The sequence below is a fragment of the Bufo bufo genome, chromosome 1 (assembly GCF_905171765.1).
Source record: "Bufo bufo chromosome 1, aBufBuf1.1, whole genome shotgun sequence".
Classification (NCBI taxonomy): Eukaryota; Metazoa; Chordata; class Amphibia; order Anura; family Bufonidae; genus Bufo; species Bufo bufo.
This window is the reverse complement of record NC_053389.1, coordinates 35,225,383-35,242,499: the sequence shown is the minus strand read 5'-3', so window position 1 is coordinate 35,242,499 and position 17,117 is coordinate 35,225,383. Positions and strand designations below refer to the sequence as shown.

Here is a 17,117-nt window from a genome sequence, read left to right as displayed (position 1 = left end):
CTATACATAGCACAACTCCACAAAGTGAGCCTCCAACTGTTTTCAGAGTGCCGTCTGCAGGATTTAAAATTTATATTTTCAGAACTATATCACTAAACTAAAGGAGAAAGTTATGCATCACTACCTATCCTCGTCCACTAACTATGTCTGTCAGCAGTTTTGTATCAAGAAAACTGCTGACAGATTCTAAGACAAAAAGACTTTGTTACAAATAAGAAGGATCACAATCAGATCAGTAGATCATTTCCACATCAATAAAGATTGACTGTGACCTGATCAGTCAAAGGTTGGTCAGTGAGTGGTCAGAGACCCTGATCACTTAATGAATCAATAAAAAAAGAGAAAAACAATTACTGCAATCACTTTATTTTCATTAGAAACATCTCAATATAATTGGATATGGACACTTTAAATTTTGATGAGCACTAATAACACACAAATAGGACAGTTTACTTGTTGGAGCCACTTTGGGGGAGATCCTGAGGAAGGACACATCTGTTGCTGTCAGGTAGGCGCTCATAGGTGGGTTTACAGATGCAGCCTTTCAGACAAAGCATTAGGCATGTGAAAGGAGGTTTTACTTTAGGGCAGGGATTGATACATGAGGTATATGTTGTGTTGCCACTGCAGAGCTTGCAATTGTCAGTTTCCACACATTCACCTAAGCCATTATCTACAGTGCCGGTTTTGCAGAAACATCCTATAGCACACTTTTCGGCACAATTAGGCCTCAGGTTATCGCAGGTTGGTGGACAGGGGCTCCCACAATAATCACGTTCTTTGTCTTTAGCACAGATGACTGCAAAAGAAGGAGATAAAGTTAAAGGGATGACCCAAAAACAGCCTACACCTTTCCAGAGGATGTTTGTACTATCAAGACTTTTCACATCAATGAAGCTGAACTGTAATACCAGACACAATCCATGTACAAGAGGGGGGTTGTTTCTGAAAGCAGCCATTGTATTCTTGGTCAGACCCTTGCCTACCATAGAGGCTCAGCAGTCACATGACTCTTGAGGACACGACTTTAATAAGGCAAGACAATAACTACAGCAGACAATGGATGGGACATTAAACTTCTGGCCCACAGGAGACCAGATAAAGCAAAGACTGGAGCCTCGTTGTTGGAACAGAGCACCATTGAATATGTGAGTGGTTGTTTTTCTTTCCTGTAGACACTCTCCCAGCCCTGGATTGAATTTGTGTTGGGGTTGTAAAACCCCTTTAACTAACCAACAGAAAAAACTATAAACTCACAAAGAAATGTATGTAATAAAGGCAACCAATGTACAATATGTAAATATACTGAGTTCTTATAAAAGTGACCAAACAGCAACGATGGTCCTGTTGCGTTCCTTTATCTGCTGTGCTGATTAGAGACGAGCGAAGTTGAAAAATGAAAAATTTGATTTGGCAGCTTTGCCGAAGTTCACAAAGAAACTCGATATGTTATGAATTACTTCATCACAGATCGCTTTCCATTTTACTGATGTTCAAATGTGGTTAAAATGGAAAATAATGAAATTGCTAAAACGGAAAGCAAAACTGAACACTGTAAACGCATTACATTTTGATTCATCCTCATGGAGTTCAATTAACTGAAAGCAGCTTTTCATCAGGTTTCTGTTCAAAATATCAGTTGAACTCTATGAGGGTGGACAAAACGGAATTCCATTTAAAGTGTTCTGTATCACTCTCTGTTTTGGAAATTCCGTTATTTTCCGTTTTAGCCACTTTTGAATGGATTGCTATGGAAACTGAAACATTAATGTGAACCCCAAAATGATTCGTTACCACGAAGCGCGAGGAATTTGGATTTTTTAGAACCAAATTCGGCTTTGGATGCTTTGCTCAACACTAGTGCTTATCTGCCAGTCCAGATACAGTATCTCACAAAAGTGAGTGCACCCCCCACCTTTTTGTAAATATTTTATTATATCGTTTCATGGGACAACACTGAAGATCTGACACTTTGATACAATGTAAAGTAGTCAGGGTACGGCTTGTATAACAGTGTAAATTTGTTGTGCCCTCAAAATAACTCAACACGAAGCCAATAATGTCTAAACCGCTGGCAACAAAAGTGAGTACAACCCTAAGTAAAAATGGCCAGATTGTGCCCAAAGTGTCAATATATTGTGCGGCCACCATTATTTTCCAGCACTGTTTTACCTCTCTCGGGTATAGAGTTCACTAGAGCTTCACAGGTTCCACTGGAATACCCTTACACTCTTCCATGACGACATCACGGAGCTGGTGGATGTTAGCGACCTTGCGCTCCTCCATTTCCGTTTGAGGATATCCCACAGATGCGCCTCTCCACTATCTCTTATGGTTAATATAATGTCATTCTTTGCATTAATCTCCAGATCCTGCCAAATGCGTATATTTATTTCCATGTTTGATGTACTGTGCCTGGTTCACCAGCAGATGGCGGCAGTATTGGCAAAATTAGTTTACCTGGAATGGAGCATTTTGTTCCATTCTAGCCCTCTGTAGAGAGGGAGAAGTTTAGTTAGTGAAAGTCAGTGTGGAGTATCCCTTTCGAGGGGAAGGCTGTGTGCCAGCCAGCAGAGCACCCTCAGCTCTGCTGGACCTGTAGGCCCATGCTACAAGCCTCAAGAGCCAGGGAGAGACAGCTCCTCTAAGTAAAGAAAGCTAAATACAGACGAGATGACAAAGTTAAGTTGCAGCATACAGCAAAGGAAAAGATTCCTATATAATCCTGTCAGCACAGCAGAGACAGAGAGTAACAGATGTAGCAGAGCGGAGTGCGTTTTCCTGCCAGAATTCATGCCAAAGCCTGCTGGTGACCAAGATAAAATTGGAAGATTGTTGCCTGATGAAAGTTTATTCAAGTAAAGCGGTTATCAAGTTCATTACAAGGTCTGGACTCAATTTATTTCATCATCCCACCACCATTCAAATACCCCTTTTTCTGAAACGGACGGCCACGCCTGGGGTTCCAGCGTATCCAGGTAGGAGCAACGTGACAATTGCACCGCCTCATCTAAAGGGACATTATAGGCTACTAGTGTAGATCGAGCACCAAAGTGCTCGGGTGCTCTGGCCGAACACAGCGGGAAGCTCAGGTTCTCTACCGAGCACCCGAGTAAGTCAATGGGAGAACCCGAACAATAAACCAGGCACCCCCCTGCTCTGAATAGGGGAGGGTGACTGATTCATAGGAAAAGGTCAGAAATAGATGGAAACACCACTGAAATGGTTTGGGAACAGCATGGGGAGGATGTCTCGATGCATCTTGGACTCCTAGGTCGCTGCAGGGAACCATGTTGTCCGAGTAGTACGCCACTTTTACAGAATGACAATAATACGCACAAAACTGAAAAAAAAAAAAAAATTTTAGAGGGAAAATTGTTAAGAAACATTCTTTCCTGTATATTTACTTGTATATAAAGTGCAAGTGCTGCTAAAAATTACAAGGAAGAGGTACTCCGATACAACCTGTATATCACATAATGGAGCGACTCATTCTCATTGTGGTACAATTGTTCAGGTAGTGGGTAGGGATGAGCGAACCCGAACTGTATAGTTCGGGTTCGTACCGAATTTTGGGGTGTCTGTGACATTTTCGTAAAAGTCCGGGTTCGGGTTCGGTGTTCGGCGCTTTCTTGGCGCTTTTTGAAAGACTGCAAAGCAGCCAATCAACAAGCGTCATACTACTTGCCCCAAGAGGCCATCACAGCCTTGCCTACTATTGGCATGGCTGTGATTGGCCAGTGCCGCATGTGACCCAGCCTCTATATAAGCTTGGGTCACGTAGCGCTGCACGTCACTCTGCTGATACAAGTGTAGGGAGAGGTTGCTGCTGCGACGTTAGGGCGAGATTAGGCAGATTAACTCCTCCAAAAGACTTAATTCAGTGATCGATCTCCAGCTGTGGATCATTGAAGTGCTGATATTGAATTGCTCACTTTTTTTAGGCTGCCCAGAGCGTTTTTATATCACTTTTTTCTGGGGTGATCGGCGGCCATTTTGTGGCTTGTGGTGCGCCAGCACAAGCTACCACCAAGTGCATTTAACCATCAATAGTGTGGTTATTTTTTGCTATATCCTACATCAGGTGCAGGCTGAGCCTGTGTCACCCAAGTGCATTTAACCATCAATAGTGTGATTATTTTTTGCTATATCCTACATCAGGGTCAAGCTTTCATCAAGTGCATTTAACCATCAATAGTGTGGTTATTTTTTGGCCATATACTACATCAGGGGCAAGTTGAGCCTGTCACCCAGCGCCTAAAAAATAGGCCTGACATTTCTATTCCTCCAAATCAGTACAGTTTTAGCTGGTCAAGTTATATTTAGTGACCGTAAAAGCACAGTTTTTGTTCTGGGTTGAAAAACTATTCCCAAATTTGCCATTCTCAAAATTAGTAGTTTCTGCTATATCAGGCCTACTTTAAATCTATCCCAAAAAGGATATCTTAGATTCAAGGTGCTGATAGTGTCATTCTGAAAAACTTAACACACACGCTACAGTGCAGATACAAGTCTAATTCTGTGATTAAAGGTATATCTGTCACACAGTGCGCAAAAAATAGGCCTCACATTTATATTCAGCTAAATCTGTCATTACTGGTGTGCCTGTATTAGTGTAATACGGTACCTAAATAGATAGCCAGATAGTGTTAGGTGTCTGTAAAAAAAGGCCTGAATTTTAATTCAATACATTGGCCCGAATAATATTTTTCTTATTGTGGTGAACGGTAACAATGAGGAAAACATCTAGTAAGGGACGTGGACTCGGACGTGGACATGGTCGTGGTGGTGTTAGTGGACCCTCTGGTGCTGGGAGAGGACGTGGCCGTTCTGCCACAGCCACACGTCCTAGTGTTCCAACTATCTCAGGTCCCAGTAGCCGCCAGAATTTACAGGGATATTTGGTGGGGCCCAATGCCGTTCTAAGGATGGTAAGGCCTGAGCAGGTACAGGCATTAGTCAATTGGGTGGCCGACAGTGCATCCAGCACGTTCACATTATCTCCCACCCAGTCTTCTGCAGAAAGCGCACAGATGGCGCATGAAAACCAAGCCCATCAGTCTGTCACATCACCCCCATGCATATCAGGGAAACTGTCTGAGCCTCAAGTTATGCAGCAGTCTCTTATGCCCCAAAGGCAGCTTCAAGGAGTTCCCTGGCATGGCACTTCTTCAAACAATGTGCTGACGACAAGACCCGAGTGGTTTGCACACTGTGCCATCAGAGCCTGAAGCGAGGCATTAACGTTCTGAACCTTAGCACAACCTGCATGACCAGGCACCTGCATGCAAAGCATGAACTGCAGTGGAGTAAACACCTTAAAAACAAGGAAGTCACTCAGGCTCCCCCTGATACCTCTTCTGCTGCTGCCACCTCGGCCTCTTTTGCTGCTGCCGCCGCCTCGGCCTCTTCCTCCGCCTCTGGAGGAACGTTGGCACCTGCCGCCCAGCAAACATGGGATGTACCACCAACACCACCACCTGCGTCACCAAGCATCTCAACCATGTCACACGGCAGCGTTCAGCTCTCCATCTCACAAACATTTGAGAGAAAGCGTAAATTCCCACCTAGCCACCCTCGATCCCTGGCCCTGAATGCCAGCATTTCTAAACTACTGGCCTATGAAATGCTGTCATTTAGGCTGGTGGACACACACAGCTTCAAACAGCTCATGTCGCTTGCTGTCCCACAGTATGTTGTTCCCAGCCAGCACTACTTCTCCAAGAGAGCCGTGCCTTCCCTGCACAACCAAGTGTCCGATAAAATCAAGTGTGCACTGCGCAACGCCATCTGTGGCAAGGTCCACCTAACCACAGATACGTGGACCAGTAAGCACGGCCAGGGACGCTATATCTCCCTAACTGCACACTAGGTAAATGTAGTGGCGGCTGGGCCCCAGGCGGAGAGCTGTTTGGCGCACGTCCTTCCGCCGCCAAGGATCGCAGGGCAACATTCTTTGCCTCCTGTCTCCTCCTCCTCCTTCTCAGCTTCCTCCTCCTCTTCTTCCACCTGCTCATCCAGTCAGCCACACATCTTCACCACCAACTTCAGCACAGCCCGGGGTAAACGTCAGCAGGCCGTTCTGAAACTCATATGTTTGGGGGACAGGCCCCACACCGCACAGGAGTTGTGGCGGGGTATAGAATAACAGACCGACGAGTGGTTACTGCCGGTGAGCCTCAAGCCCGGCCTGGTGGTGTGCGATAATGGGCGAAATCTCGTTGCAGCTCTGGAACTAGCCGGTTTGACGCACATCCCTTGCCTGGCGCATGTGCTGAATTTGGTGGTGCAGAAGTTCATTCGCAACTACCCCCAAATGTCAGAGCTGCTGCGTAAAGTGCGGGCCGTCTGTTCGCGCTTCCGGCATTCACACCCTGCCGCTGCTCGCCTGTCTGCGCTACAGCGTAACTTCGGCCTTCCCGCTCACCGCCTTATATGCGACGTGCCCACCAGGTGGAACTCCACCTTGCACATGCTGGACAGACTGTGCGAGCAGCAGCAGGCCATAGTGGAGTTTCAGCTGCAGCACGCACGGGTCAGTCGCACTGCGGATCAGCCCCACTTCACCACCAATGACTGGGCCTCCATGCGAGACCTGTGTGCCCTGTTGCGCTGTTTCGAGTACTCCACCAACATGGCCAGTGGCGATGACGCCGTTATCAGCGTTACAATACCACTTCTATGTCTCCTTGAGAAAACACTTAGGGCGATGATGGAAGAGGAGGTGGCCTAGGAGGAAGAGGGGTCATTTTTAGCACTTTCAGGCCAGTCTCTTCGAAGTGACTCAGAGGGAGGTTTTTTGCAACAGCAGAGGCCAGGTACAAATGTGGCCAGACAGGGCCCACTACTGAAGGACGAGGAGGACGAGGATGAGGAGGAGGTGGAGGAGGATGAGGATGAAGCATGTTCACAGCGGGGTGGCACCCAAAGCAGCTCGGGCCCATCACTGGTGCGTGGCTGGGGGGAAACACAGGATGATGACGATACGCCTCCCACAGAGGACAGCTTGTCCTTACCTCTGGGCAGCCTGGCACACATGAGCGACTACATGCTGCAGTGCCTGCGCAACGACAGCAGAGTTGCCCACATTTTAACGTGTGCGGACTACTGGGTTGCCACCCTGCTGGATCCCCGGTACAAAGACAATGTGCCCACCTTACTTCCTACACTGGAGCGTGATAGGAAGATGCGCGAGTACAAGCGCACGTTGGTAGACGCGCTACTGAGAGCATTCCCAAATGTCACAGGAGAACCAGTGGAAGCCCAAGGCGAAGGCAGAGGAGGTGCAAGAGGTCGCCAATGCAGCTGTGTCACGGCCAGCTCCTCTGAGGGCAGGGTTAGCATGGCAGAGATGTGGAAAAGTTTTGTCACCACGCCACAGCTAACTGCACCACCACCTGATACGGAACGTGTTAGCAGGAGGCAACATTTCACTAACATGGTAGAACAGTACCTGTGCACACCCCTCCACGTTCTGACTGATGGTTCAGCCCCATTCAACTTCTGGGTCTCCAAATTGTCCACGTGGCCAGAGCTAGCCTTTTATGCCTTGGAGGTGCTGGCCTGCCCGGCGGCCAGCGTTTTGTCTGAACGTGTATTCAGCATGGCAGGGGGCGTCATTACAGACAAACGCAGCCGCCTGTCTACAGCCAATGTGGACAAGCTGACGTTCATAAAAATGAACCAGGCATGGATCCCACAGGACTTGTCCATCCCTTGTGCAGATTAGACATTAACTACCTCCCCTTAACAATATATTATTGTACTCCAGGGCACTTCCTCATTCAATCCTATTTTTATTTTCATTTTACCATTATATTGCGGGGTAACCCAAAGTTGAATGAACCTCTCCTCTGTCTGGGTGCCGGGGCCTAAATGTGTGACAGTGGCCTGTTCCAGTGGTGGGTGACGTGAAGCCTGATTCTCTGCTATGACATGAAGACTGATTCTGTGCTGACATGAAGCCAGATTCTCTGTTACGTGACCTCTCTCCTCTGCCTGGGTGCCTAGGCCTAAATATGTGACAGTGGCCTGTTCCAGTGGTGGGTGACGTGAAGCCTGATTCTCTGCTATGACATGAAGACTGATTCTGTGCTGACATGAAGCCAGATTCTCTGATACGGGACCTCTCTCCTCTGCCTGGCTGCCTGGGCATAAATATGTGACAGTGGCCTGTTCCAGTGGTGGGTGACATGAAGCCTGATTCTCTGCTATGACATGAAGACTGATTCTCTGCTGACATGAAGCCAGATTCTCTGTTACGGGACCTCTCTCCTCTGCCTGGCTGCCTGGGCCTAAATATGTGACAGTGGCCTGTTCCAGTGGTGGGTGACGTGAAGCCTGATTCTCTGCTATGACATGAAGACTGATTCTGTGCTGACATGAAGCCAGATTCTCTGTTACGGGACCTCTCTCCTCTGTCTGGGTGCCGGGGCCTAAATATGTGACAGTGGCCTGTTCCAGTGGTGGGTGACGTGAAGCCTGATTCTCTGCTATGACATGAAGACTGATTCTCTGCTGACATGAAGCCTGATTCTCTGTTACGGGACCTCTCTCCTCTGTCTGGGTGCCGGGGCCTAAATGTGTGACAGTGGCCTCTTCCAGTGGTGGGTGACGTGAAGCCTGATTCTCTGCTATGACATGAAGACTGATTCTCTGCTGACATGAAGCCAGATTCTCTGCTATGGCATGAAGAGACTGATTCTCTGCTGACATGAAGCCAGATTCTCTGCTATGGCATGAAGAGACTGATTCTCTGCTGACGTGAAGCCAGATTCTCTGCTATGGGACCTCTGTCCAATTGATATTGGTTAATTTTTATTTTTTAAATTTTTATTTTAATTCATTTCCCTATCCACATTTGTTTGCAGGGGATTTACCTACATGTTGCCTTTTGCAGCCCTCTAGCTCTTTCCTGGGCTGTTTTACAGCCTTTTTAGTGCCGAAAAGTTCGAGTCCCCATTGACTTCAATGGGGTTCGGGACGAAGTTCGGGTCGGGTTCGGATCCCGAACCCGAACATTTCCGGGAAGTTCGGCCGAACTTCTCGAACCCGAACATCCAGGTGTTCGCTCAACTCTAGTAGTGGGCCTCCTACACTCATAAAGCCTATGCACTAAGTGAAAGGGCTGCCAAAAATTACAAGGAATCGGTGGTCCAAAACCCCCTTTTTTACACATAAAGGAGGGCATCATACACACCCTTGAAAAATTATGATTGATGGCCTGCCGGTGACCCTCAAAAACATTTGGAGCAAGGGCCTGCTGATCTGACCATCTAAAACATTAGGAGCGAGGGCCTGCTGCCGCATTGTTTACTCTAGATAACCTCTGGGCTATTGCACGTCCCTGTGACGGTGACGATCCATTCGGATGTCTGCCCTATCAACTTTCGATGTTCTTTTCTGCGCCTACCATGGTGATCACGGGTAACGGGGAATCAGGGTTCGATGCCGGAGATGGAGCCTGAGAAACGGCTACCACATCCAAGGCAGGTCAATGGCTGAAATCAGATTGGCTGTTGTTGCCTTGCCCCTTTTTTCCTAATTGTGAACCACCTACAGAGGGTGGGTCAAGATATTAAAGCACAAGCGTCCAAGGAAGGCAGCAGGTGCGTGGCAATTATTCACTCCCGGCTCGGAGAGGTAGTGACGATAAATAACAAGGGGCCCTGTTATTGGAATGAGTACACTTTCTGTTAACAAGGATCTATTAGAGGGCAAGTCTGGTGGCAGCAGCCGACTTGTTCCTTGCCTCCACAACGTTCACCCAGTGTGCCGTCATGGTGAGGATTGTGTTGACCAGACTCTTGGCTAATGAGACTGGACTTGTAGGTGAGGGCCTTCTGCCACTTTGTTGACTCTAGATAACTTCTAGGCGATCGCATGTCCCCGTGACGGCGACAATCCATTTGGATGTCTGCCCTATCAACTTTGGAGCAATTTTTCAACAAGGACCTTCTGGTATAGCACCGTTTTGCTTGTCCTCTCCACCAGAGGAATGAGAGATGAGAAGTTCTCTTTGTAGCGGGGGTCAAGAAGGGTGAACAACCAGTAATCTGTGTTGTCTAAAATGCGTATAATGCACGGGTCGTGGGAAAGGCAGCCTAACATGAAGTCAGCCATGTGTGCCAGAGTACCAACAGGCAAGACTTTGCTGTCGTCATCAGAAGGTGATCTGACCCTGTAAAACATTATATGCGAGGGCCTGCAGGTGAGCTGACCCTGTAAAAAATTATATGCGAGGGCATTACATGCGACGAATAAGCATGTTGATATGATGGAAAAGGAGGAGGATGAGAAATGGAAGATTTAACCATATACCCTTTTTTGTGGTAGAAAGGGTGCATGGGAATACAGTGTATTGAGTACATTAAACAACACATTTAAAGTGCCTTTGTTCATCCGCTTTCCCCTAGGGGAGTAGAGAAGTCTGGGGCAATCCAGGCCTTGATCATTTTTATAAGAGTCAACCTGTCAGCATTTTTAGTTGACAGGCGGATACGCTTATCTGTTATAATGCCACCAGCAGCAGTAAATACCCGCTCAGACAAAATGCTGGCGGCAGGGCAGGCCAGCACCTCCAAGGCGTAGAGCGCCAGTTCGTGCCACATGTCCAGCTTGGACACCCAGTAGTTGTAAGGCACTGAGGGATCACTGAGGACGCTGACACGGTCTGCTACGTACTCCACCATCTTCCAAAACTTTTCCCTTATTGTGACACTAGGTCGCCCATCAGGGTGAGGGTGCTGGCGGGGTGTCATGAAACTGTCCCATGCCTTGGAGAGTGTTGCCCTGCCTCTTGGTTGCCCAAGGAACTACGGACTCTGCCGCCAGCATTTTTACATGAAAATTTTTGGAGCAATTTTTCAACAAGGACCTTCAAGTATTGCACCGTTTTGCTCGTCCTCTCCACCTTTGGAATGAGAGATAAGAAGTTCTCCTTGTAGCGGGGGTCGAGAAGTGTGAACACCCAGTAATTTGTGCAGAGTACCAACAGGCAAGACTTCGCTATCGTCATCAGGAGGATCACTCTCAATCTCTTCATCCTCTTCCTCCTCTTCTGCTCCACCACGCTGAACAGATCAAAATAAACTTCCGCTGATGTAGCGGAGGCAACTGTCTCCAGCTCCTCCTCCTCTTCATTGTCCAATTCGCGCTGAGAAGACGGACGGAGGGTGGTCTGGCTATCACCCTGTGTAATGTCTTGTTTCCCATTTCCACCTTTTCCACATGCAAAGCGTCCTCCTTAATTGTGAGCAGCGAGCGTTTGAGTAGACACAGAAGTGGTATGGTTACGCTGATAATAGCGTTATCGCTGCTCACCACCTGTGTTGATTCCTCAAAGTTTCTTAAAACCTCACAGAGGTCAGATATCCATGCCCACTCCTCGCGTCTGATTAGCGGAAGCTGACTGGAAAGGCGACGACCATGTTGCAGCTGGTATTCCACTACTGCCCTCTGCTGCTCAAAAAGTCTGGCCAACATGTGGAACGTCAAGTTTCAGCGCGTGCTCACGTCGCACAACAGCCGGTGAGTTGGCAAGTTAAAGCGCTGCTGCAGCGTTGACAGACTGGATGAAGCTGTCGATGACTTGCGGAAATGTGCACACACACCTTTACCAGTAGCTCAGGGAAATTGGGGTAGGTTTTGAGAAACCACTAAAACACAAAGTTTAAAACGTAGGCTAGGAATGGGATGTGTGTGAGCTTACTGAGCTCCAAAGCCGCCACCAAGTTACGCCCATTATCTCACACAACCATGCCTGGTTGTAGGTTGAGTGGAGAGAGCCACAGCTCAGTCTGGTCTCTTATCCCCTGCAACAGCTCTGTGGCGGTGTGCTGTTTGTCTCCTAAGCATATCAGCTTCAGCACGGCCTGATGACGCTTCCCCACTGCAGTGCTACACTGCTTCCAGGTACCGGCTGATGGCTGACTGGTGCTGCCCGCGGATAATTCGGAGGTGGAAGCGGAGGAGGAGAAGTGGGGGTTGGAGCCACTAACTAAGGTGCTGGCGGAAACCCTGATGGAATTAGGGCCCGCAATCCTCGGCGTCGGTAGCACCTGTGCCATCCCAGGGTATGACTCGCTCCCAGCCTCCACAATGTTCACCCAGTGTGCCGTCAGGGAAATGTAGCATCCCTGGCCAAATGCACTTGTCCATGTGTCCGTGGTTAAGTGGACCTTCCCAGTAACTGTGTAGGTCAGGGCACGTGTGACGTTTCGGGACACATGTTGGTGTAAGGCGGGCATGGCACACCTTGAAAAATAGTGGCATCTGGGGACCGTGGGATGGCGGCCGAGTACCGTGGGATGGCGGTCGACATCAGGCTGTGGAAGGCCTCAGTGTCCACAAGCCTAAATGGCAACATTTCCAGGGCCAGTAATTTTGAAAGGTGCTTATTTAGTGCTATGGCCTGTGGGTCGGTGGCAGGGTATATGCGCTTGCATTCAAATGCCTGGAGTAATGACATTTGGACGCTGCGCTGGGACAGGGAAGTGGATGTGGTCGCTGATGGTGCTTGCGAAGGTCCAGGTGCAGGGCAGGAAGCATCCTCACCTACGCCTTCGATAGGCGATTGGCCAGCACGTACCATAGGGGAAGAGGAGGCAGTGGTGTGACCCGCAGACACAAATTGTGGACCCAGGCGTTCGTCCCATTAATTATGGTTCGTGGATGCCTTGTGTCGGATTATGCTGGTGGGAGTGAGGTTGCTAGTGTTCACGCCCCGGCTCATTTTGGTGTGGCACAGGTTGCAAACTACTATTTATTTTGTCGTCCGCACTTTCCTCAAAAAAGCGCCATACTGTGGAACACCTACCCCTTGGCAAGGAAGATTTCCGCAAGGGGGTTCTCCGTGGAACAGTTGCGGGCCTGTGTGGTGTGGCCCACCTTCTCCCTTTTGCCACCCCACTGCCTCTTCCAGCCTGTTGCGGTGCTACAGATCCCTCACCCTTTGTATTGCTGTCCTCACTCAGCTTTCCACCTTCCCGGGTTGAGTCAGTGACCTCATCGTCCACCACCACCTCTTCCACTTCCTCACTCTGATCATCCTCTTGATTTGTTGACCTATCAACAAACTCAGTGATTGACAACTGTTTTATCCTCTTCATCAACAACTTGAGACAGTAATTCCGGTTTACTCATTGGCAACTGTGTCTCGTCATCATCCACCTAATTAAACACTAATTGCCGTTCCCCACCGTAAAGGTCTTGTCATTGTGGATGCTTAAGAGGTTGGGAATCAGGGCACAAAATTTCATATCCCTCTTCAAGCGTGCTTGGCGAGAGGGCACAATGAAGTAAGGGCAATGAAAAGAGCTCCTCGTAATTTCCGAGTGTGTGATCACTTGTTTGGCCAGACTCTCCATGGTGGGAGAAAGGAGGATCAGGGGGAGGATTCTGTTGAACAGACTCTTGGCTACTGAGACTGGACTTGGTGGAAGACAGGGTGCTACCTAACCGACTGGAAACATTATCTGCCGCAATCCAACCGACCACCTGGTCGCACTGGTCTGACTTTTGAAAGAGTTTTGTCCTGCGACACCCTGAAAACTGGGACATGAAGCTAGGCATCGTGGATGATTGTTTTTCTTGTGCTCTGGCAGCAGGTACAGTTTCAACACGCCCAGGGCCACGGCCTCTGCATGAACCATCAGCATCACAGACTTACCTGTCCCTTAATGCTTGCCTTATTCATATTAAATGTTATATGCACACTTGACACACAAGATGTGGCACGGAAGTCACAGTTCACAGCAAGCACAGTATATGGAAAAAGTACGTAAAAGTACTTGAGGGGTCAATTGTGCGGATCACAGCCCCCTGTAAGAGATCGGGTGCTGCCAGGCAGCAGGGGGCCGTTATGTCCACAGTTCTCAGTATATTCTAACTTTAAGCGTCCCCATCACTATGGGAATGCCTCTGTGTTAGAATTTACTGACGGCTCTGAGTTTTCACGATCTAACTCAAATCCGATGGTATATTCTAACATAGAGGCGTTCCCATGGTGATGGGGATGCTTCAAGTTAAAATATACCATCGAATTGGAGAAAACTCAGATCCGATGGTATATTAATATTATCCGAACACCGAACCCGAACCTGAACTTTTACTGAAATGTTCGGGTTCGGGTGCCGAACACCGTAAAGTTCGGTACGAACCCGAACTTTACATTTCGGGTTCTCTCAACCCTAGTAAAGAGGAATGGTCAAGAATTACTCCTGACCGTTGTGCACGTCTGGTTTAAGTTATTGCTGCCAAAGGAGGTTCAACCAGTTATTAAATCCAAGGGTTCACATACTTTTTCCACCTGCACTGTGAATGTTTACATGGTGTGTTCATTAAAAACATGGTAACATTTAATTCTTTGTGTGTTATTAGTTTAAGCAGACTGTGATTGTCTATTGTTGTGACTTAGATGAAGATCAGATCACATTTTATGACCAATTTGTGCAGAAATCCATATCATTCCAAAGGGTTCACATACTTTTTCTTGCAACTGTACTTGTCCTTGTACTCCTCACCTGCTTGCCACCACACACGATTGACACCATCTGAACCAAATAAGTTTATCTTGGTCTCATTAGGCCACAGGACCTGGTTCCAGTAATCCATGTGCATAGTCTGCTTGTCTTCAGCAAACTGTGGGCTTTCTTGTGCATCATCTTTAGAAAAGGATTCCTTCTGGGACGACAGCCATGCAGACCAATTTAATGCAGTGTACAACGTATGGTCTGAGCACTGACAAGGATGACCCCCAACCCTTTAACCTCTGCAGCAATTCTGGCAGCATGTTTATTTTGAAAACACAACCTCTGGATATGACGCTGAGCACGTGCACTCAACTACTTTGGTCGACCATAGCGAGGTCTGTTCGGAGATGAACCTGTCTTGTTAAACTGCTGTATAGTCTTGGCTACCGTGCTGCAGCTCAGTTTCAGGGTGTTGACAATCTTCTTATAGCCTAGGCCAGTGATGGCTAACCTTGGCACTCCAGCTGTGGTGAAACTACGACTCCCAGCATGCTCCATTTATTTCTACAGAGTTCTGAGAGCAGCCAAGCAAGGGGGGCATCTTGGGAGTTGTAGTTTTTCCACAGCTGGAGTGCCAAGGTTAGCCATCACTGGCCTAGGCCATCTTTATTGAGCAACAATTCTCTTTTTAGATCCCCAGAGAGTTCTTTGCCATGAGGAGCCATGTTGAACTTCCAGTGACCAGTATGAGAGAGATGACACCAAATGTAACACACCTGCTACCCATTCACACCTGAGACCTTGTAACACTAACGCGTTACATGACACTGGGGAGGGAAAATGGCTTATTGGGCACAATTTGGCCATTTTTACTTAGGGGCGTACTCACTTTTATTGCCAGCTGTTTAGACATTAATGGCTGTGTGTTTAGTTATTTTGAGGGCACACCAAATTTACACTGTTAGACAGGTCGTATACTGACTACTTTATATTGTATCAAAGTGTCAGATCTTCAGTGTTGTGAGATACTGTGTATACAATCCAAGATTATTACAATTATAGTGTATGCCACGAGAATGAATAATTCACACAGGGCTTCATAACATAGAGGACATTGTCAGAAGCATTGCTCTGAGAAAACTGGTGTGTGAGGTCTAGTTAATCTGATCAAATCCTTCATCAGAAGGTTCTTCTTTCATCAGGAATCTTTACAAAGGAAGATGTTTCTTCAGAAACATGTCATAAAAGGTATGACCCAACCAACTATCCATACCTAGTGGCGTCACTCACCTGGCACTAAGTACCTCATGGATTTTGTATGTCAGAGCAGCACTATTAACCGAGGTCTCTCCGTTGTGAGACTCCATCTATGCATTACTTTCTGGTGGTACATGCTATACTTGGATTTTCCTTAGATTACATATTCTGATCAGCAGATAAAGGAATTTAACGGGAAATTCCATTTATGAGGCAAACCTCATCATTGGTCACTTTCATTGTAACTCTGTATAGTATAATACAGTTAAATATTAAACACCGGTTGCTTTTATCATATCTGTTGTTTTGTGAGGACGAGTTAGTTGTTTTTGGTTTGTCACCAATAATAGAAAGTCTGAAAGGGAATGATGATTTTTAATTAGAAGGAACACTACAAGTAAAACCGAATTATTCCTAGTGCAGGGTCTGGGGACTTTACATGAAAAGCATGACACGGAGATTCATTTGAACCCATGCAACTAGGCATAATGCAGCAAACCAATTAGGCCTGATGTGTCCCTTTAAGTAAGAAAATAGTCCCTAAACTGGCATTTCAGAGTCCCATTTTGTGATGGAAGCTGCATCCAGATGCTTCCTACCCTGGTCAGATGTTCTGCCTACACTTACCTTCCCCTTCTGTTAAAGGGAACCTGTCATCAACTTTATGCTGACCGCACTGAGGGCAGCATAAAATAGTGACAGAAGTGCTTCAGCGTGATGTCATTAGCTAAAAGTAAGTGGTTGCTGAGGACCAACATCATAATCATTGCAGCACAGGCCTTGAAAAGAGTCAAATCTACTTGTGAAGAGTCATGGTATTCATAATCTTCTGCTCTCTCACCTATCTGCTGATGATTGGCAGTTCTCTCCTAGAGAGAAAGAGAGAAAACTAGGTAGAAGACTGTCAGTCATCAGCAGGTGGGCAGGAGAGCAGAAATTCATGAATAACCATGACTCTTCTCAGGTGGCCGTGACTCTTTTCCAGGCCCGGTCTGCAATGATTGTGATGTTGGTTCTCGGCAACCACTTACCTTTAACTTTTAAATAACAGACCTCTGAAATCAACTCACCTGTCTCTACTTTATAATGCCGTTAATATGGGCAGCATAAAGTTGATGACAGGTTCCCTTTAAGTGAGTGATGGGAAGAAACAACAATTCTGAGCCCATTTTATGGCCGGAGCAGCAGCTGTCACTTTGACTAATGGACTGTTACCTGGGGACTATAGACTCCATATGGAGAAAACTAAATCTAATGCTTATATAGCAATAGTAATTATATAATGTAGAATATCACATAGAACAAAATCTGGGGACAATTAACACATCTTTAGGGTTTAAATCCTTACTTTCTGATTCTGTGGTCACCAGAGCGAGGAGCACACCTGCA

At 47.2% G+C, this 17,117-nt stretch overlaps 1 protein-coding gene across 2 annotated transcripts in view; it reads right to left on the bottom strand.

Annotated features, from left to right (window-relative positions):
• Nucleotides 1-345: 345 nt before the first annotated feature.
• LOC120993249 (cysteine-rich venom protein 6-like) overlaps nucleotides 346-17,117 on the bottom strand; it is a 36,488-nt gene continuing 19,716 nt past the window's right edge. For both annotated transcript variants that reach the window (XM_040421801.1, XM_040421807.1), the window contains exons 3-4: nucleotides 17,077-17,112; nucleotides 346-799 (exon numbers count right to left, since the gene is read on the bottom strand). In XM_040421801.1, coding sequence (XP_040277735.1) covers nucleotides 450-799; nucleotides 17,077-17,112 — 386 coding nt within the window. In that variant the 3' untranslated portion in view covers nucleotides 346-449. The remainder of the gene's footprint in view (nucleotides 800-17,076; nucleotides 17,113-17,117) is intronic.